This window comes from Berghia stephanieae, chromosome 2, assembly GCF_034508935.2.
Source record: "Berghia stephanieae isolate SIO BIC M18660-M18661 chromosome 2, UCSD_Bste_1.3, whole genome shotgun sequence".
In the NCBI taxonomy this organism is placed as follows: domain Eukaryota; kingdom Metazoa; phylum Mollusca; class Gastropoda; order Nudibranchia; family Aeolidiidae; genus Berghia; species Berghia stephanieae.
This window is the reverse complement of record NC_088361.1, coordinates 125,878,626-125,900,412: the sequence shown is the minus strand read 5'-3', so window position 1 is coordinate 125,900,412 and position 21,787 is coordinate 125,878,626. Positions and strand designations below refer to the sequence as shown.

Here is a 21,787-nt window from a genome sequence, read left to right as displayed (position 1 = left end):
AGAAGAAAGAGTCCAAGAAAGGGAACTAAAAAGACAAATAGCTTTAGCAGAAGAAGAAACCAAAAGGACCCAAATGATGCTGGAAATTGAAAAAACAAAAGTCGGTCATGAAAGAAAACATAATAATAGTGATGAATTTTTCGTGAAACTTCCACGCATGCCAACATACGATGAACGCTCAGACTGCCTAGAATCCTTCTTACACCGATTCGAAGTTCAGGCTAAAGGTTATCGTTGGCCAGAGAGCAAATGGGCCACAGCCTTGATTAACTGCTTATCTGGAGAACCGCTAAAAGTTTTCTATACCTTAACAACTGAAGATGCAGATGACTATGGAAAAATTAAAGACGCTCTACTAAAAAGATTTAGATTAACGGAAGATGGTTACCAGGAAAGGTTTCACACTGCAAAACCGGAAAGTGGAGAAGACTTTAATACATTCGTGAACCGAATTACTCAATTTCTAAATCGGTGGCTTGAGTTGGCAAACGTAAAACAAGACGACTTTGCAGGCCTTTACTATCTCACGCTGAAGAATCGAATCTATCAAGCTTGCAACCCAGATTTAGTCGCATTCTTTAAAGAGAGAAAGCCAGAAAACTTGGACAAATTAAAAATCTACGCAGAAAACTTTAACAGCGCACATCCATTGACACCCCTTAGCAGAACATTGAAGGAACCATACTACGCTGCCGCTGCTCAGAGTCCAGGTACACCTAAAGTTCAGTACTCAAATAGAACGAGCCGATCAATCACTCGGAACACGCAAGTGAAACAGGATGACCATAGTAACAAACCATGGAACAAACAGTTCAATAGAGACCATAGCCGACCCTATCAAAACAAAACAAGAAATAGCACTGACAATAATACTGAGTATAAGAAAACCAACAAACCTATAATTAAATGTCAATATTGTGGAATGAAAGGCCACACAGCAGACAAATGTTACAAAATCGTGGGATATCCAAAAGAAACTGCAAATGCATCACTCCAAACAAGTGTAAATAATCAGACACGAGTAATGTCAGGAGAAAATATAAATGTGTATTGCGTGAAAGGTATGTCACTTTTAACACAAACTCACAAATCAGGATCGCTATTTTTTTGTGAAGGCAAAGCTAATGGAACTGATTGCAAAATATTGAGAGACACAGGATGCAGTACAGTAGGAATAAAAGCATCTTTGATCAATGACGAAGACAAAACTGGAAAAACGGTACAATGCATCACATTCAGTGGCACAGTCGAAACCTTTGAAACAGCTAATGTGTACATAGAAACCCCATACTATACAGGAATAGTGGAATGCTGTATACTTCCCAACCCCGTCGCTGATGTTATTGTTGGCAATATAAAAGGTCTTAAAGACAACCCAACAGATGTAAAAGAATGGTCATTAACCCAAGAAACAGCTTGTCTAGCAGAAACAAGAAAGATGACTAAGACAACAGAGAAGCCAATGACTATTTCTCTTGAACCACAACAATTTGACAGGAACACGTTCATCGAAGAACAGAAAAAGGACCCGACTTTAACATCATATTTCAATATCGCAAACAAAGAGACGAAATCAAAAGTTGAATACATCATTGAAAAAGATATTCTGTTCAGGTTACATAGGAAAAGAAATAAAATAGCTAAACAACTGGTCACGCCGAGTATTTACAGAAACAAAATCCTTGGAATAGCGCACGATTCAATAACTTCTGGACATCTTGGGAGCTCTTTCACATTGAAGAGAATATCCGAGAATTTCACATGGCCTGGAATTACTAAAGACGTCCGAGAATATGTGAAATCTTGTGACACATGCCAAAGAAGAGTCGCAAAAGGCAGAATACCGAGATTGCCATTAGAGACAACCCCAGTTATTGAAAAAGTTTTTCAAAAAGTTGCAATTGACATTATAGGCCCTTTAACAAAATCAGATAGAAACCATACACACATACTAACACTAGTCGATTACGCAACCAGGTGCCAGAAGCGATAGCATTGAAATCAACTACATCGGATCACATAGCTGAAGCATTGATGACAATTTTTACTAGAATAGGCATACCAAATGAGATACTGTCGGACAATGGACCCCAATTTACATCACATATGATGCATGAAACCATGAAACTCATGGGAATCCAACACTCATTCACAACTCCCTACCACCCCCAAGCAAATGGTCTTTGTGAAAGATTTAATGGCACTCTAAAGAATATGTTAAGAAAAGTGTCAGCAGAAAAACCAGATGATTGGGACAGATACTTACCAGCAATCCTATTTGCATATAGAGAAAGACCCCAAGAATTTACAGGCTACTCCCCATTTGAGTTGATGTATGGACGATCACCTCGCGGCCCGATCAATATAGTAGCCGACATTTTTAAAGGGAATGAGGAGGACAATAACGAAATAAATGTTTGCTTACGAATATGTAAGAAACCTGAAAGACAGAATAGAGGATACATGTAAGCTAGCACAGGAATCCGTCACTAAAAAAAGCAGAGAAATACAAGGAATACTCCGATCGAAAAAGCACGTCAAGAAAATTTGAGATTGGTGACAAAGTACTAATACTCTTACCCGATGACTCGAGTAAACTTTTAGCTACATGGAAAGGACCATTCAAGGTATTAGCAGTACGATCTGGTGTTAATTACGAGATTCAAATTAACAACACAACAAAGACATTCCATGCAAACATGCTAAAAAAATATTTCGATAGAGACAGATTATCACAACCAATATTTAACCATGTTGAAGCTGCAAATGTAGGATTAATCATCGAAACTCACAGCGATGATGTCGAACTACAACACACCCCACAACACGGTAACTCTAAAAATAGTACAATTAATGACGTCACAATCAATCCTCAACTAAACGAATGTCAGAAACGAGAAATCAGGTCATTATTAGAAAAGTACCAGTCAGTCTTTACAGACGCACCCGGACATACAACATTAGTGGAACACGACATAAAGTTAACCACATCTACCCCTATCAACGTGAAAAACTATCCTATTCCATTTCACGCACGAGAACAAGTTGAAAAGGAAGTTAAGGATATGATAGATACAGGAATAGTTAGATATTCTTCAAGCCCATACTCATCACCAATAGTAGTAGTGAAAAAGAAAGACGGATCGATAAGGCTATGTATCGACTTTCGCAAATTAAATGAAGCAACAGTGTTTGATGCAGAACCAATACCAAATCAAGAGAATTTATTTGCTGCCTTATCTCAAGCAAAATACATGACAAAATGTGATCTTTCTAGAGGTTACTGGCAGATTCCACTGAAAGAATCATGTAAGAAATACACAGCATTTCAATCACCATTAGGATTGTTAGAATTTAACTATATGCCATTTGGATTATCGACAGCCGCATCGACATTCCAAAGAATGATGCGTATGTTATTAAAAGACATCCCGTCTACACTCTCATACTTCGACGACGCATGTATTTTCTCAAACTCATGGACTGATCACATGACAACCTTAGAATTAGTGCTTGAAGCATTAAAACGTAATTCTTTAACAACAAAACCGTCAAAAACAAGCATTGCATTTTACAAAATTGATTTTCTCGGTCATACCGTTGGTCATGGGACACAGACACCTGAGACAGAAAAACAAACAAAAATCGCACAATTGCAACCACCTAAGACAAAAAAAGAAGTACGCAAAGTACTTGGGCTCCTAAATTTTTACAGGAAATACATTTACAACTTCGCGCACATCGCGACACCGCTAACAAATCTGACAAAGAATGGGTCACCGAACAAAATTGTTTGGACAGAAGCGTGTCAGAATAGCTTTAACCAATTAAAGGCATTACTCTGTTCAGAACCAATTCTTAAATTACCCGACATGTCAAAAGAATTTGTTGTAAGAACTGACGCGTCTGATAAGGGCATCGCAGGTGTACTATTACAGGAGCATGAGGGAACTCTAATGCCTTGCTTATATGCAAGCAGAAAATTATTGGAAAGAGAATCACGATACTCTGTAATAGAGCGTGAAGGACTGGCCATCGTCTTTGCTTTAAAGACATTCAGCAGATATCTACTGCTAAAAGAGTTTGTGGTCGAAACGGACCATAAACCGCTCACGTACATAAGAAATAACAAAATGAATAATAGTAGAGTACTAAGGTGGAGTCTATTTTTGCAAAATTACTCTTTCAGTATCTCTCACATACCAGGCTGTGAAAATATTCACGCCGACCTACTTTCTCGATTAGTGTGAACACGTGAGAAGGGTATAACTTAACCTCCCATACATACTGTTAGTTACCTCGCAAATTATGCCAAATCAGAACGCACAATTTCGATAATTTTATTTGTAAACATGATGACCCAACTTAATGTAACATTGAGTATTGTTTGGATATATATACCATACCCATTCATGATTTGGGAAATCTTCTCTTTACTATTATTGTTATGAATTTTCACTCATTTATGATTAATAATTGAAATGTCAATATTCCATTTACATTTTCATTCATTTCATTCAGTAAATTACCTTCATATCATCGACTTAAATCATGCTTCATTGCCATCACTATTGTTTATCACAATGATTTGTAATCACATTGCCATCATGTTGTTCATCACAATGATTTGTAATCACAATCTTTCATTGTTATTGTCACCCATTCATATACCTACGTTAATATAAACATTTCCATGTCTAGTTAATAAATAATTTAATTGTAGCACAAATCATAACAATGGATTAATGCTAGAGTATCATGATAGTAAATTTACTTCCGTTTGTAAAATCTATCTTTCCCATAATGGTTAAAGAGTATATTTGAAACGTGGGTGGGGGGTGTCACAGTAAAGGTTGTTCACAATTATCTTATTAAATTTTATTTTATTAAGAACTGAATTCATCTCACTCCAGTTATATTTCGGTAGGATTAGATAAACTTTACCTTCTTATATTAGATCGTCTTTCCTTTTATAGCCTTCCCTCGAATTAATTTCTAATTAGTGAATACTTTTCGTTCTACATTCTGTCACGTAGCCATTTATTATAAAAGCTGATAGGTCTAACACTCTACACTCACTTTCTCTCCACAATCTATGCCGGACGGTCAGTCGCTCTATTCCTATATATATACTGGAAGATTTTTTATCTTTTGGGACTTTGTAGATATTATATCTACACCATTAAGACGCCGGAGCTTTTAACTTTGATTGTATAATCTTCAAGGATCAAACCCGAGCCCGCTGTCAAAGGACTACACAATAACCTCTTACCAATTGCCTGGAAGTGGAATTTTACGAGTCCGATCCTGTTATCAGAGGAATAGATCATCCAAGCCCATCAACTGCCTGGAAACGTAAACTTACGAACCTGACATATTATCATAAGTTACGTAAAATATTCATATCTCTATTTGTAACTGCCACGATCACTGTTTATCTCTTTTAATTAAATTTCATCATTATTTTCATTTCATTGTAAACAAATCGTTAATTGTTTTTCATTTATAGTAACTAGTAAATTCTGGGGCCTCATTCTACATATATCTTTATGCATAGTCGAGTAGCTCTTTACTCACTTGAGACCATGACCTTGGGTATACCAGAGGCCACCGCGCGCCTTTTTATTCGCCTTGCTTCGATTTCATTTTTTTGATCCGACCATCGCCTTCCCTACTATACGTCTCATACCCCTGGTTAGGTCGCCCTTTTCCTCTTATGGACTACTAAATCTTTTTTTTTTTTGCTTCAAATTGTGTTGATCTCTGTCACGGATACCAAACCTGACCCCTAATTGCAAAATCTCGTCACCTGTTGTAATAGACTCGACCGCACAAATTTTCACCCCTGACTTTTTTGCGCTGGAACGGACTGTGCCAACCGCCCGGACACTCCAGCGTTCACACAACAACAGGCCCTCTACTGAAGAGCTATCCCCGGTCTGACTCCGGACACTCTAGACAATTCTCGTCCAGACGCCAGTGACCGTGGGTAGACCAGAGGCCACCGCGCGCCTTTTGGCTCGCCTTGCTTTGATTTCAACTTTTTTCCTCCGATGACCGCCTTTCCTTGCAAACCCAAACCTCTCGAGATATGAAAAGTATGTAGGAAACAGTTACAGAAAAGACACACACACACACACACACACACACAGAGAGAGAGAGAGAGAGAGAGAGAGAGAGAGAGAGAGAGAGAGAGAGAGAGAGAGAGAGAGAGAGAGAGAGAGAGAGAGAATTTGGGAGATGTGAGAAATATTTTTATATGTTTAGTTATATACGCGTACATTCAGCCGCTCGCTGCCTGTGGTACTCGACTCGACCGCTCAACTTTTCACCCCTGGCCTTCTCGCTGCTGGAACGGATTGACCTGACCGCCCGGACACTCCTGCGCTCACACAACAACAGGCCCTCTACTGGGGAGCTAACCCCCGCCAGACTCCGGGCTCGCTAGACACCTCTCGTCCAGGCGCTAGTGGCCGTGGGTATACCAGAGACCACCGCGCGCCTTGCGTTTCCTATTATACCTCGCAAACGCCGACAGCGGGGACGCGGAGAATTCCCTTCGTTCAATCACTCGCCGCCTGGGGTACTCGACTCGATCGCTCATTTTATCACCCCTGGTCTTCTCGCTGCTGGATCGGGCTGTGCTGACCGCTCGGACACTCCAGCGCTCATACAACAACATGCCATCAACCGAGGAGCTAACCCCGGCCCGATTCCGGACTCGCGAGACACATCTCGTCCAGGCGCTGGTGACCGTGGGTATACCAGGGGCCACCACGCGCCGTTCGGTTCGCCTTGCTTCCCCCCTCGTGGATCTTTACCTTGCAGTGGTGAGGGGGCTTGAGGCACACGGGAGGGCAAAGGTGTAAATCCCGGTCGACCGTCACGAGACCATCCCGGGTATCGAGCCAACGAGCCACATGAGCTGCTCGCCCCGGTGTGTGACTAAATTTGATCCAAACCCGGTGCCCGAATAGCAGCCCTATCCCGGGCGCCACACTATTATCCTTATGTCGAGTCCCAATCAGTCCCGTCAATGGCGAAGCGGTCTGCCGCCTAGCCAAATAATACCGCGTTCGTGTCGCCAGGGTCGTCGGCACGTCCGAAAAAAAAGCAAACGTCACATGCATCAATCGATTCGCGGCCTGCCGATCGGAAAATGCGACGGCGGGGATGGCGAACTGACGCACATATTGTCCCTGAACGTCGAGAGCCAGAGTATGGCAAAAAATGAGCTTTTATCAAAGCTATTGGCCGTTCACTGCGTAGATATCCTCCTGTTACAGGAGACCCACCTTTATTCAGGCTCGCAATCTTCCCGATTCCAGATCCCAGGCTATACGGTGGTCCAACGCGAGGACACTTCGAGGCTCAAAGGAGGGGTTAGCGTTTACGCTAAAGAGCCATCGAAGGTAAGGGTCATTGAGAGCGTAACGGACAGCAATGGGGTGAACCGAATTTCCGTGGAAGTAGGTGGACTGTGTTTGTATAATATTTACAAACCACCTAGAGCGACTTGGACTACACCACCGGTTCCGGTGGTCAGCCATCCTTCCATCTGTCTGGGAGACTTTAATAGCCACCATCACGAATGGGGCTACCGAGACTGCAACGAGGCAGGAAGACAACTCCGCTCATGGATGGACTGTAATGATCTACACCTAGTGTACGATCCTACAGCCAAGGGTACCTTCCATAAGAAGGAGTATACTCCAGACCTCACCCTCGTAACGAAAGGCGCGAATGGTGAACCGCTGCAGGTGAAGCGGACAGTCCTCGGGGACTTTCCGCATAGCCAGCACAGGCCGGTTCTTGTCACAGCTGGGTGACAATACCGAGGGTGCAGTCTCTCCCACTTTGCAGATGGAATTTCAGGAAGGCTGACTGGGAGGAATTCAGTTCCTATATCGAGCAGGTCTGCCCTGCCATTCCTCCCAAGTCCAAGAATATAACCAGATTCAATAGGCTACTGGTTAAGAGCGCTCAACGCTCTATTCCACGGGCAAACGGAAATTCTACACCCCTTGCTGGACAGCAGAGTCGGAAGAGCTGTACCGAGAGTACCAGCAGACCCAGTCCCAGGACGCAGCCGATAGACTACTTCAGTCTCTGGCAGAGGGAAGGAAGCAACGGTGGCAGGAGACCGTGGAGAGTCTCGACTTTACACACTCCAGCCACCACGCTTGGCGTTTGATAAAGAAATTGGACCCAGATCGGAATTTCGCGAAGGCTGCACCGGAATGCGAGGCAGACACAATTGCCAACAACATTAAGAACCGTAGTAAGCGGGTCCCTAATCAGGCTTTTGAGCGCGGTGTCCGCAAGGCGTACCGTACGATTTTGGACTCACTACCTGCGGAGGAGTCGGACTGGACGGCCCCGTTCAGTCCCCGAGAAGTGGGTGCAGCCATTAGCGAAGTGAAGAACGGCAAAGCAGCAGGGATAGATGGTGTATATCCCGATATGGTGACGCATCTGGGCCCCAGGGCACGGGCCTGGCTAGCAGAGGCAATGTCGGACATCCTTGCAAAAGGAAAGCTTCCACAAGTGTGGAAGCACGCGAAGATAGTTGCCATCCTGAAGCCAGGGAAGCCGGCGAAGGAGGCAGACAGTTACAGACCCATATCGCTGCTGAGCTGTCTTTACAAATTGTTGGAGCGTGTTCTATTAAACCGATGGGGGCCGGTCCTAGACGCTGCCCTGCCACCTGAGCAGGCAGGCTTCAGGGAAGGGAGGTGCACCACGGAGCAGGTCATTGCCCTTACAGAGCATATTGAGCACAGGTTCGAGAGAAAACAGCAAACAGGTGCTGTGTTTATAGACCTATCAGCGGCGTACGATACGGTCTGGTGCGATGGGTTAATGCTCAAACTTGCAAAAATCATAAGGTGCAAAAAGACCTTGAAGTTGTTCTCTTCAATCTTAGGGGAAAGGCAATTCCATGTCGCGCTGGGAGACGTCACGAGCAAAGTAAGGAAATTGAAGAATGGGGTCCCTCAGGGGTCGGTACTTGCGCCAATGTTGTTTAACGTTTACATTAGCGATATGCCGAACACTTCCTCCCTGAGGCTGGGATACGCAGACGACTAGGCATCCGTTACTCAGAATTAAGCGTACTCAGCGAGGACGTCACCAGACTCAAATCCTACTTTGACAAGTGGTACCTGAAGATGAACACTTCAAAAACCGTGGCCACTGCATATCACTTATGCAGTGGTTGGCACACCCGTAAACTGAATGTCCTAGTCGGGGACCAGCCACTCCCATAATATTTAGGGGTGACGTTGGATCGCAGCCTTACCTATCGGGTTCATCTCGAAGGGGTTGCCCGGAAGATAGAGAAACGCAACAGTCTTCTGAGGAAGCTGGCAGGATCGACTTGGGGCGCTAGCCAAGCGCTCCTGAGAACATCCGCCCTGGCACAATGCTATTCCACCGCGGAGTATTGCGCTCCAGTGTGGGGTAGAAGCAGAAACGTTGAGAAGGTGGATGTAAAACTTCGCAAGTCGATGCACATAGTGTCGGGAACGCTAGCAACAACCCCTAGAGAATGGGGCCCGATAATGGCAGCGATCCAGCCCCCCGATGTCCGGAGGGAGACCATTACGGGAAACTGGCTGAGTAAGATCAGAGAGAGAGGGAATGGGGATACCCCTCTCATGCGCATAATGAACGCTGCCCCCGTTTCGAGCCGAAATAAGTCCCGGCAACCCTTGTACGCAGAATCCCTGACTACGGACAGAGCTGCACATACGAGATGGAAGTCGGTTTGGACGAATTCAATCCCTCGTGGGGGCGGGGACCTACACTCCTCTAAGCTTGGTGAGAAGTTGCCAGACTTTGATACCAGTAAGAGGAGACACTGGGTAGCTGCGAATCGGCTTCGGTCGAGGAGCTGCCTAACGGCCGGTGCGTTACATCAGTGGGGTCTAACTTCCTGTCCAATATGTCCACGCTGTGGGCAAGAACGCGAAACGGCAGAGCATCTAGTCGAAAGGTGTGTTGTGACGATGCTACCAGTCGGGTTCGCGACGGTGCACGAATGCGGACCGGACTTTGTTGATTGGGTCGATCGTCATAACATAATAGTGTGAACCATAAGAAGCTGCTGCCTTGCTTCGATTTCAATTTTTTGCTCAACGACTGCCTTCCCTACTATACGTCTCAAACCCTTGGTAAGGTAGTCCTTTTCCTCTTACGGACTACTAAAAAAAACCCTTTTTTTCCCCCCAAATCCTGGTTTTGACCCCGGGGACGGCTGCCAAACTCGTCCCCTAGCTCCAAATAGCCCTAATCGTCTATCCCGGGACTGGGGCGATGTAGTGGGGTTGCGTTTAACTGCGAAAATACATCGCGTGGCTTGTACAGGGTCCTAACGCGAGATGCCCGGAGGAAAAAACTCAATGGGACAAAAGAAGCCGCTGGGCAATGAAATGTGAGGGTTTATTAGGTTGTTTTTATTAAAATTCGCCCCATAGTGGAAATGCACGCGACATAAGATGTTAATGGAGCGGCCAAACCCGCCTGTTAGGCCCTAACTGCGAGGTCCCCGGATAAAATAAAAAACAAACCCTCATTGGTACTAAGGAAGCCAGCCTGCCGGATGAAATGTGAGAGGTTTATTTTGAAAATAATTCCCTCCATAGCGGAAATGCGCGAGGGGTCTCCTGAGTGTAAAAACTCATTGGGACTAAATAAGTCGACTTGGCGATGATATAATAATTTGTCAATCTGTTTTTCTTTCTGTCTATATATCTCTCTATGTCAGTGTGAATGCCCCCCCCCCCCCCTCTCTCTTACACACACACACACAAACACACCATGCCTCTCCCTCTCTCACACACTGTTTTACACTCACACTATATCTATCTATCTAAATCAATATGAGTAGATGTGTCAGTCCGGTGGTCAATTGTGTGAAAATAATATATGAATGATTTCATGGTTTTTGCGTTTACTCAACAATTCACAGATGATGTATGAATAAGTTTTGCCATTTAAATTTATATCAGGGTATATTCTGCCCCCATGACGTCTATTGTGGGTACTTACTATTAGTGACAAGCCAAGTCAACGTTGAAAACTTGACTTCCCTTTCTAAGTGTTAAGGTAGACGTGTGCCTCCAGCCCACAAAGGTCTCAACCCAGTCGTATGTCATTGACTTGATTTTGTATGACTCGTTGACTCCATCAGAACCAGCCTTTTTTCCCGATCAAATAAATAAAAATTAAAAACATAACAAGATTCGAAATTGGTCATTCACATATTTTATTCTTAAAAATAATAACATCACAGATTTTCAATATGCAATATTATACGAAATGCGTTTATAAAATATTTAAGTTATATTATTAATGGGATCAAAACATCATGTCACAGTTCTACAAAAGCAGTATGGTTGAGATGAAAGCTTTAAGAACATTTAAATAAAATTTGACACTGAAAATTCACAACCAAATGATTGCTCACAGAGTTGTTTGTATTTTAGGGGTTTTACAAATAATTGTAGGTCAATTCAGCGCCAATAAAAATAGAGATGATGAGGGAAAAGATGTAGACCGAAGTTAAAAGAGACAAAGCAAAGTTAAGATAAAGGGCACTGGTTAAAATAAAGAACAGATGATTCCATGAGCAATTTATCAATGTGCCTATTTCGACATTACCTAAAAATCCTGCCCAGGCACAAGCAAAAAACGCTGTAAAGGATACACTCAAACTTTACGTAGCACAATATATACGAAACCCTATAGTAGTACATCACAGAGAGATTTATAAAGAAAAATATACCTCTTAAAATAAAATTTTAAAAAGACAAAATCACAACCCCCCCCCCCCCCCCCCCCCCCCCAAAAAAAAAAAACCCCAAAAAACAAACACGCTATTTTACTGCCATCTCAACGAAGGATCTCTGCAAGGACCAGGAAAAACACTTAGCAATGACAATCCAGGACAAAGACGAGTCAACATGGGAAGGGCAAACAGATATAGGGGGAGAGACGACAAAGTAAAAGTAACCACTCCACCCACCTTGAGAGAGAGAGAGAGAGAGAGAGAGAGAGAGAGAGAGAGAGAGAGAGAGAGAGAGAGAGAGAGAGAGAAAGAGAGAGAGAGAGAGAGAAAGAGAGGTCAAGGGCCCCACCCCAGCTCGCAGAGTTGTATGGTTAAAACAATACAATTCTCAATAACCTCTCCATCTAAGTTCGTAAGTAGATTATAAGTAATTCATGTTTTGTGGCACAGTATATTGATGGTACCCCCCTCCCCCTTAAAACCCCAACATAAAAAAAAATAGTCCTGCCAAAACTCAACCTCACTGAACTTGGAAGACAAATCGCATTGTGACGGTATATCATAATTTATCAAAGTTTTCAATTATTTCCATTTTCTCGAAATTAATATTAAAAGTAAATAAAAGACAACAAAACTTTTGTTTGTTTTGTTTTTAAGGGTTTTACGGCGCTTGCAACACATTTAGGTTATATCAGCGCCAGTAAAAAGGAAGAAAATGGGATAGTAAAAAGTTCCAGAATTACAATTAAAGCACCCAAGAAAAAGTAAGACAAAGGGGAATTGAGAACAAATAGGGATCAGATGTAGATTCCAAGGGCATACCACCAATGTACTTAGTTTGAAATCACCTACAAGTCTCATCCAGACACTAGACCTGTAAATGAGCTCTATAAAAATTGACTGAAACTCTTCGACAAACTGAAGATTCAATTATTTTTAAAATGGAGAGGAGAGTGATATATACAATACATTAAAATAGTGGGTGTTATTTCTTATGGAAGTATGACTGCCATAATTTGATGTAGAAGGAATGCTAAATAAGCATGTCATTCATAATCATATAGGTAAAGATGACTTCATCAAAGTCATAGTCATATTCCTGCCTCTGGAATTTTTTTTTTGACATAGTCAGAAAAATAATCACCATTATCATCTTTAACTTCTAGCCATGACCAATTGAATTTATTCCTCACACTCACATCTTTAACTTTATCGATGCTCGACAAGTCTGAATTGCGATCCACGAACAGCTCAGCCATTGTGAGAACATTAGAATAATGTAGCAACGAGCAAACTTGATTTTCAATCAGTAAATGACAGAGAAAAAAAAACTTAAATAAATATGACTTCTGGCTAATACACTGAATTACCGAATTATTAAGTAGAAGTGAATTATCAAGAAGAAACTTCGGCAGGCGTAGCGGAAAAATTCAAAGAATCGAAATGAAGGTAAATCGCCACAAAACAGCAAGCTCGCTTGGGCTTGAGCAAAACAATGGCAGAAAACGTCCTGATTTGCACGTGAATTAATTAGGCTACTTACCATTGTTCCTTATAATCAGGTACTCAATCAGTGAAGAAACGGTCAACCAGTTTGTTTACAATGTGAGGCAATCGAAATGTGCTTGTAGCAATCTATTCAATCTATCCTAATCTAACTTTCGATTTAAAGGTGTCTCCATCATCTACTAGAGATGTTACTTCCGGCATTCGCATTTTATTTTTTTTTTATAGTTTTAAAACCCAGCTTGTAATTGTGGTCAATTTTGGCTTAGACGAAACAGTGAAATTTATCGCTCGGCGGCTCATTTAAAATTGGCTACCGTTGGGATCACGACAGGTTGGAAAGTGAAAAAATAATTTAACGAAGGCTGTGTTTGTTTGTTTGTTGCTTTAGGTCTCTTCCAACACAATTGAGGTTATATGAGAGACCGCTGAAACAAAAAAACAAGCAATCTAACAAAAAATAGTACAAATGTAAATCAAAATCATAACCTAAAGATATCATAAGCTAAATTATAAATAACCAAGAACAAACAGGCAGAAGATTTACAGAAAAAAAAATATCCCCTGTCAAAAATACAATCACAAACCAAAGAAGCAGGATAGGCTAGTAAAGAGAAGAAGAAACGACATCACTATCGGATCGTACACCCATGCGGACATCATAGGTATATGATTCAAGGGTGATGCTCCCATCCAACCACCCGCGAAGGCTGTGTGAAATTACACTGCGATGTGTTCAGTCACGCCAATTCTAAAAAGCGCCGCTTAGCCTTGGCAATAAATCCATCGTTAATATTAACGGCTCCCATGAGCTATGCGTAGCGTTATGGAACACTCCTAATTACTTTACGGTCATTCGACTACGATTTGTGAATTCTTTCTTTCTTCACTTCTTTCTTTCTTTCCTTTTTTTTAAATATTTGAATTTGACAAATTGACTGATTTCAGTTAATTGACTGAGAATTTACAGGTCTAAGACACAAGCACAAAATCCAACAAAGAGGAACACACTCAAATGCTTACATTATACATTCAAAATAAAAATAATAATACATAACAGAGAGATGATTTACAAGGAAAAAAATATCATCTCCCAAAACAATAACTATGCATTTGACTGTTTCCCTCCCAGCTAGGATTCCGGCCAGTGCCAGGATAAAACCAAGTAATCTCATTCCGAGACAAAGACAGAAAGCATGTTGGATAACAGATATAAGGGGATAGAGAAGACAGTATGTACCGCCCTGCCCGCTATGGGGGGGGTCAGGATCCCCACCCAGACAATTTTTTTTTTTTTTGCGTATACCATAAAAAGCATTCTTAACAAATACATAAAACTGGTTGGAAGACAATAAAACATTACGAATTTAGCCATTCCGTTTTATTTCTCACCCATAACAAATAGACCATACAGCTTCATATTAAAATGGCATTGGAAATCCATCCTGCCACCTTCTATATGCAAGCCTCATCCAAACGCAGTGAACAGATCCATGAAAAAAGGGACAAACTTAAAATGCTTCAATTCATTTTAACATCCATTAATGCCCACTATACAACAAGATTATTTATTATTAATAAATACCCCCACCCAACCCCCCAAACCAACAAAAAACAAACACACACGCTCCCAAGCAGAACATCGATATGGTTCACTGCACACCCCAATCCTCCCCCCTCCCATCCCCTCTTTTTTTTATATTAAAAAAAAAAAACAACAACATCCGAAAAATCTGCTCCCCCTCCTTCCCTTATTTTTTTTGGTGTTTGGGGGAGAATCTCAGTCAGGCTGAACAAAGCCCATGATTGAAAACGATGCAGTTGTTGGCTTATTTCCACAATCTCAGCAGGGATAAGGTCACAAATAACAAATAAATAACAATAATAATAATAATAATAATAATAATAATAATAATAATAATAATAATAATAATAATAATAATAATAATAATAATAACAATAACAATAATTATTATAACAATAATAATAATAATAATAATAATAATAATAATAATAATAAAAAAAGACAAATCAATATGACATTTGAAATTATGATGCGGTGATTTCAACAAAGAAATTCTGTACCCAATGAATTTCTTGGTTCTTGCCCTTGCATTTTGACATTTTTTTTTTAAAAAAAAGGTATTTTATATTGTATAAATGCACAGGCAGAGTCACACACTAAAATGACAGCAATGATGGATTCTTCCGATGCAAAATTACAACAATGCGTATGTAAAGGTGCCAGTTTATAAGACATCATATCATAAATGGATGGTTAGTAATCATGGTTGTTAATACAAGGACAGTCCTTGAGAGCCATAAGCTCATAGAGCCAGTTTATCGCTATTTCTATAGCATGAAACAGATAATAGCAACTGCTTGATACCCTTTTGATAGGATGCTAGTCTGTCGCAAAGTACTTTCCACTAACAGACGCAGCTACCCAATCACCGTTGAGTGAACAGGGGGCCAAAAAAATAAATCTTAACTACAACCAGGATTGATCTAGGTCCCTTTGCGTGTGAAGCAAGTGTTCTACCAACAGAGCTATAGGGACCCCCTGGTACAATGGCACACACATGAAAGTGTCCATGATTCACATTGCAAATCTTATAATTCATAGTTCCCATAGATTCAAAGATTTGTTTACTTAGCTTCATAAACTATCCTCAACAGAGATTAAAGAGGAAACGTATTATATTATATATCCTTCATTACTTCTACAACAATCAAACACGACCATTGCTTTTTATTATCAAAGCATCAAGTAGGTATGGACACAATATATCATGTTATATGGAAAGAAGTGTTCAATGCTGTCACGAATATAATTATCTATTTGTTGTCATTCAATAAGTTTTAAAATCTATTGACTGACATAACCAATCTTAAAATTTCTTTCCATTTTTATGGTCTATCCCAAACCACGCCCCCTGAAAAAAAAAACCAAACACAATCTGATAATTAAATTCTAGTTTGCTAAGTCAACATAATACAAGCAATGATTCACTTCTGAATCCTTTCAACACATTTTTACTTGAAGAGCATGATTGATTAGTTGAGTGGATGGTGAGAAACATAGTAATAATGAGCTAATCTTGGGCAATTCCGAAGGTGAAAAAAAAAGTCAGAAGAAAAGAATTCTATTTTTTCACAATATCCGTTTCATGAGAGAAAAAATCAGCCATTCAAGCTGAATGAGTATTCTTGTGGCAAAATATTATCCTTCCAGTTAAATCAAAAAGTGGTTTGAAATCTATCACAAATTCAAAAACTATTGACACTAAGGAATGAACAATAGTCATATTGCATAAAAATTGAACTGAAAAGAGAAATCAATGATCAATTTCTTTTAATGCTATGGCAGTGCATCATTCATATCATTCTCTTTTGCAATGCTAGGCATATCAATAATGTTATTAGGAAAAATAAATAAAACAACGTTTGGATAAAATTTCTTTTTGACAAGTCGTCAACTGCTATTGAGGTCTATACAAAACGCATACTCAATATAGCCTATGTGTTTAATATTGTTTCTGTAGTTGATTTCTTTTTTTTTTTAGATCGCTAGTGTTCAGAAAGTAAAAAAAAAGTAGAGGGATGCTCATAGGAAGTTGCATGATACAATAAAATTGTTGTGAAGCTAAAGTTTATTTCTTTGTCAAAATGTCTGCACAAGGAAACAGCCAAAACAATTGGATTGAATAACTTCAAAGACAAAAAAAAACTTGCATTTTTATAAAATTGCAGACATATAAATATTCATCTTAGTTAACCCATATTATGCTAACATGACAAGGAAAAATGAAAAATTAAGTTAACAAAAATGTTGATTTGTTACATAAGCATATAAAACAGGCGAGATTCTCTAAGCCGTCAAACACATCATAAAGAAATAATCTGGTATCTTCCCACAAGAAGCACATATATATACTATACAAAATATCAAAATGGAACATTATAAATGCCATCCAGTAAGCGACTGGTATGAAAAAAGAATGATACAATAATAAACATTAGAAATTAAGGGATTTATTTATTTTTACATCTTTGGATCACTTTTGATTAAAGTTTCACTCATTTAGTTAAATTTGTTAAATTAATGCGCCATAAGCCGCATGGTTGCTATAGTGAAGTTAATGAATGCCAATTTGGCATGAACATGCTCATTTAGTCGATACAAAGATACCTTCAGACACTGATTCAGCTATAGTGTAAATGAGAAGGTGGATAAAAGGCAATTATGACTTATAAATTTTTTAAAGCAAAGGAAGGATGCCTACAGATGAATGTGTCATTCATGGCTTATCAAGTATGTTTGTTTTGTTTGTTTGTTTTTAAGGGTTTTACGGCGCTTGCAACACATTTAGGTTATATCAACGCCAGTAAAAAGGAAGAAAATGGGATAGTAAAAAATTATAGAATTACAATTAAAGCACCCAAGAAAAGGTAAGACAAAGGGGAACTAGGAAGAAATAGGGATCAGATGTAGATTCCAAGAGCATACCACCAATGTACTTAGTTTGAGATCACCTATAAGTCTCATCCGGACACAAGCACAAAATCCAACGAAGAGGAATACACTCAAATGCTTACATTATACATTAAAAATAACAAACATAATAATACATAACAGAGAGATGATTTACAAGGAAAAAAATATCATCTCCCAAAACAATAACTATGCATTTGACTGTTTCCCTCCCAGCTAGGACTCAGGCCAGGACAAAACCAAGTAATCTCTTTCCAAGACAAAGACAGAAAGCAAGTTGGAAACAGATATAGGGGATAGAAGACACAGCAAGTACCTCCCTGCCCACTATGGGAGGTCAGGAACCCCACCCAGTTAACAAGTATAATGAAAAGTGTGGAAATGAGGTTCAGAATTTGTGAATGCATTTAGACAGTAAATCGACTCACTGGATGTCCAAATAGAACAAGATGTTAAAGAAATTTGAATTTGACCGCATTAAAGTAGTTCTGCTTTAGCAGCCAAAAAAAAAAAAAGCTTAAAAGAGGAGAGGGATTGGGTGGGTTTAGAAGGTATAAAATTTATTCATCCACAGTCTGCATTCATCTTGGTTTAGATTTAGACAGTTAACAGCACATGTGACACTTTTTGCTCAAATCAGCACATGGGAAAAAAGAAAATGGTACAAAACGATCGAATAATTAGAGTTGAGTTCAGTACATGCAACTCTTGAGTTACAAGAGCTTAAGGAAAAGTAAGACAAAGGGAAATAGTTGACAAAATAGATCCCAACATTAATTTAGCATGGTGTCAAGCCTGAGGCAACCCAAAGTCTCCCACATATTCTGTGAGGCATTCAGAAGATTACAATACACATTCACACATTAAAGCTGAAAAAAATATAATCTCTCAGAGAAAAACACATTCTTACATCAGGCTACCTCCTTGAGGAACAGGGACTCCAGCGACACCAGTTAGTGGACAAAAAGACTTTAAGAAGTCATTCCACTAACCACAGCAGTCAGTGAGAGAGTCAATCTTTATAAATTGCCTCCTATTAACAAGAAAGTGGAAGATTATGAACAAGACTTCTAGATACTCCTTCCAAGATACACATTATCTCCAGCAGGTTCATCCATACTTGTGAGGAGGGAAAATCCTAATTTAGCATAAAAATCTACCATGAATTTATCCCCAACACTGAGTTCACAATGGACTCCTTTTGAACCACAACTCTTCAGGGCAGACAAAACACAAGCAAGTAGTCTTCTGGGAATTGCTGGGTCTTCAATGCGATTAGGAAGAATATCCAGACGGAGTACAGATGGATAGAGAGCGCACACCTCATCACTGACAACAGACTGTTCAGAGTGGAAACTTTGAATCACCTCCTGAAACAACATTGAATACACTTGTAAAAACTAGAAAACAAATAAATTATCAGGTTTTAATTAAAAACAAAAAAATTAGCCTTTTTTTCTTCTTCAAATCTACATAATAAGAAGGGCAAAGGACAGTTCAATAAAATTGTTGAAATTATCAATTTCAAAAAATGTTTTAAACAAATCTTTTATTTCCATTCATTTTTCAATTAAAATATGCTGTTAATGTTACAACTGAGATTTATATCAATTTGTCAAATCATCAGTTTTTGAAATACATGAAATAACCCCCCCCCCCTAATTATGTGTGAGTTCTTTAAACGCAATATTCCTGTTAAATTTTCTTTATATCAAATTAAAAAACCTCTTATAGGTTTTCCACAGCGCTTGTTTGAATGTACATCTAAAAATTTCCAGTTGATACGGCCAATGGTTTTTGATAACGATGTAATATAAATAAATTGGTTCTTAATAATTTTATCAACAAGATGACCCTTTTGCAGACCTGCCTAGTATTACGAAAAATTGGTAGAATTACGAATTTTTGGCTCCAGCTGCAGAGCTGCATTCGCCTTTGACTCGAAAAATCTTGTTGAAAAGGAAAATTGAGTTCCTTAGATCCTATATTCAGGACTTTGAAGCATTTGTGGATCATGGTGATGGCAAATTATTGATTTTTAAAGCTATTTTTTAGAGACTTTTCATTTCTTCCCTTGGAAACTATGAATAAAAAAAATTCAAGTAGGCAGATCTGCTTTTCACCATCAAAACTAGTGATTATAAATTTTTTAAAATTTTCTTTTAACCACAGAAAGTGATTTTCAACCTTTAATTCAAAACAATACTTGTGTGGATATTCATAAAACTGATTTTTTTTATTTATTAGAAGTATATGGTCCCCTTTAAGTGGTGTACTTTGAAAACATAAAATTACAGCACAACTTAAGGGCAACTGTAATTCAATTAAGACACAAATTCACTGGCGAGAAAATAAAAAATTAAAGCCATTTCCCCATTTTAATTCTGATTAGACAATTCATAACATAAGTAGAGGAGAAAAAAAAAACAAAACCATATATTTGAAATTTGGCAAAACTTTACCATCAAAAATCTAAAAACCAGACCTGCCAACCATTGGAATATGGAATCAGGGACACCCTACAGCGATTGCGCCTGAATGCTGTGGCCAACTGTGTTGGCAGTCTAAGAACACAAAGAGCTTAACTAAAAATTTGTATTCTTATAAATGTTGCTTGGAAATTACAGGCAACCTAACAAATAGGAGAAGAAAAAAAAGAAAGAAGAAAAGAAAAAGTAGAAGTATAAGGAGAAGGAAAAGTAGAAGTAGAAGAAGGAGGAGGATTAGTAGTAGTAGTAGTAGTAGTAGTAGTAGTAGTGGTAGTGGTAGTAGTAGTGGTGGTAGTAGTAGTATTAGAATTAGTAGTAGTAGTGGTAGTGGTAGCAAAATAATAAGAGATGAAAGAGTCCCTTGGGAGTGATTGGAATTGCAGAGTTGTGTGGTGGTTGAGAGGAAATGGTCTGGTATTGAAAGGGTAGTAGGATTGGTGTTTGGTTGGGAGGGGGGATCAATTTGGATGTGAAAGATGTTCTAGTCTTGTGTTTGCTCCACATGGGTTAGTGCACCCCAGAGACTTGATCAGAAGATCCTCCCTATGTTGGTGGAAGTACTTGAATGACAATAAATGACTACCAATACTCGTACATCGTGTATATCATCGTGTGACATTCACCTGTTTCTCAATATAGGGGCTTGAACTTGATAGAGCCTCATCATTTTATTAATGCGATGTCATAGAAAAAAAAAAATTGCATTTAATTCTTTATTTTCTTTTCCCCAAAATTGAAATCCGGGGCTGTCCCGGACAATCAGGGATGGTTGGCAGGTCTGAAAAATACTGATATGAATTGGATAAATGGCAGATCTGATTCTTGACCAGAAACCATTTGTTAAATAGTTTAAGATTGGAAAAAAAACTTGTTTTACTTTAATAAAAAAAATTTCTATTTTCAAAAAAGTAAAATAATTTGTCTAAGTTGCTCATACTATTGACATTGCAAATCATGACTTACAAAAGATTAGAAAATAAGATACTTACATCAGCTGGAGAACATGCGTCCTTGTTCTCAAGAGGCAGAGGGTACTTTTCACACATGGCAGGTATCCAGGCAATTTTACTCTTCTTTGCAATTTCCTTTGCATCAAGACCAGCCAGTACGTAACCACAAACACCAACATCATCTTCAATAACAAAACCGAATTCTGAATTAAGGGTCAAAAGTTTTCCCAGCAATCTGAAAAAAGAAGAAATGAAAACATGTAATTACTGAATAGATGACAATATTAGCGAAGATGAAGATGATTATAGGGATGATAACGATAATATTGATTATCGTAATAAAATTAACATATCTTGTCACCTCCAAACAATAAACACATAAATACATTAAAATACATAAAATGACATGTCAATAAAAAGTCAGACTGAAAAGACTGGTTCCATGGTTCCTTATATTTTCAACTCCAATTTGATTTGAGCATTTATATATATCGCAATATCCACTAAACATCCTCAAAGTGCTTTACAGGGGAATCCCTAGCCAACAGCAACACTT

At 39.3% G+C, this 21,787-nt stretch overlaps 1 protein-coding gene across 1 annotated transcript in view; it reads right to left on the bottom strand.

Moving 5' to 3' along the window:
* Window positions 1–16,846: 16,846 nt before the first annotated feature.
* LOC144966530 (protein O-GlcNAcase-like) overlaps window positions 16,847–21,787 on the bottom strand; it is a 29,214-nt gene continuing 24,273 nt past the window's right edge. Inside the window, exons 14-15 of the mRNA XM_078903162.1 lie at window positions 21,271–21,466; window positions 16,847–19,162 (exon numbers count right to left, since the gene is read on the bottom strand). Coding sequence (XP_078759288.1) covers window positions 18,863–19,162; window positions 21,271–21,466 — 496 coding nt within the window. The 3' untranslated portion in view covers window positions 16,847–18,862. The remainder of the gene's footprint in view (window positions 19,163–21,270; window positions 21,467–21,787) is intronic.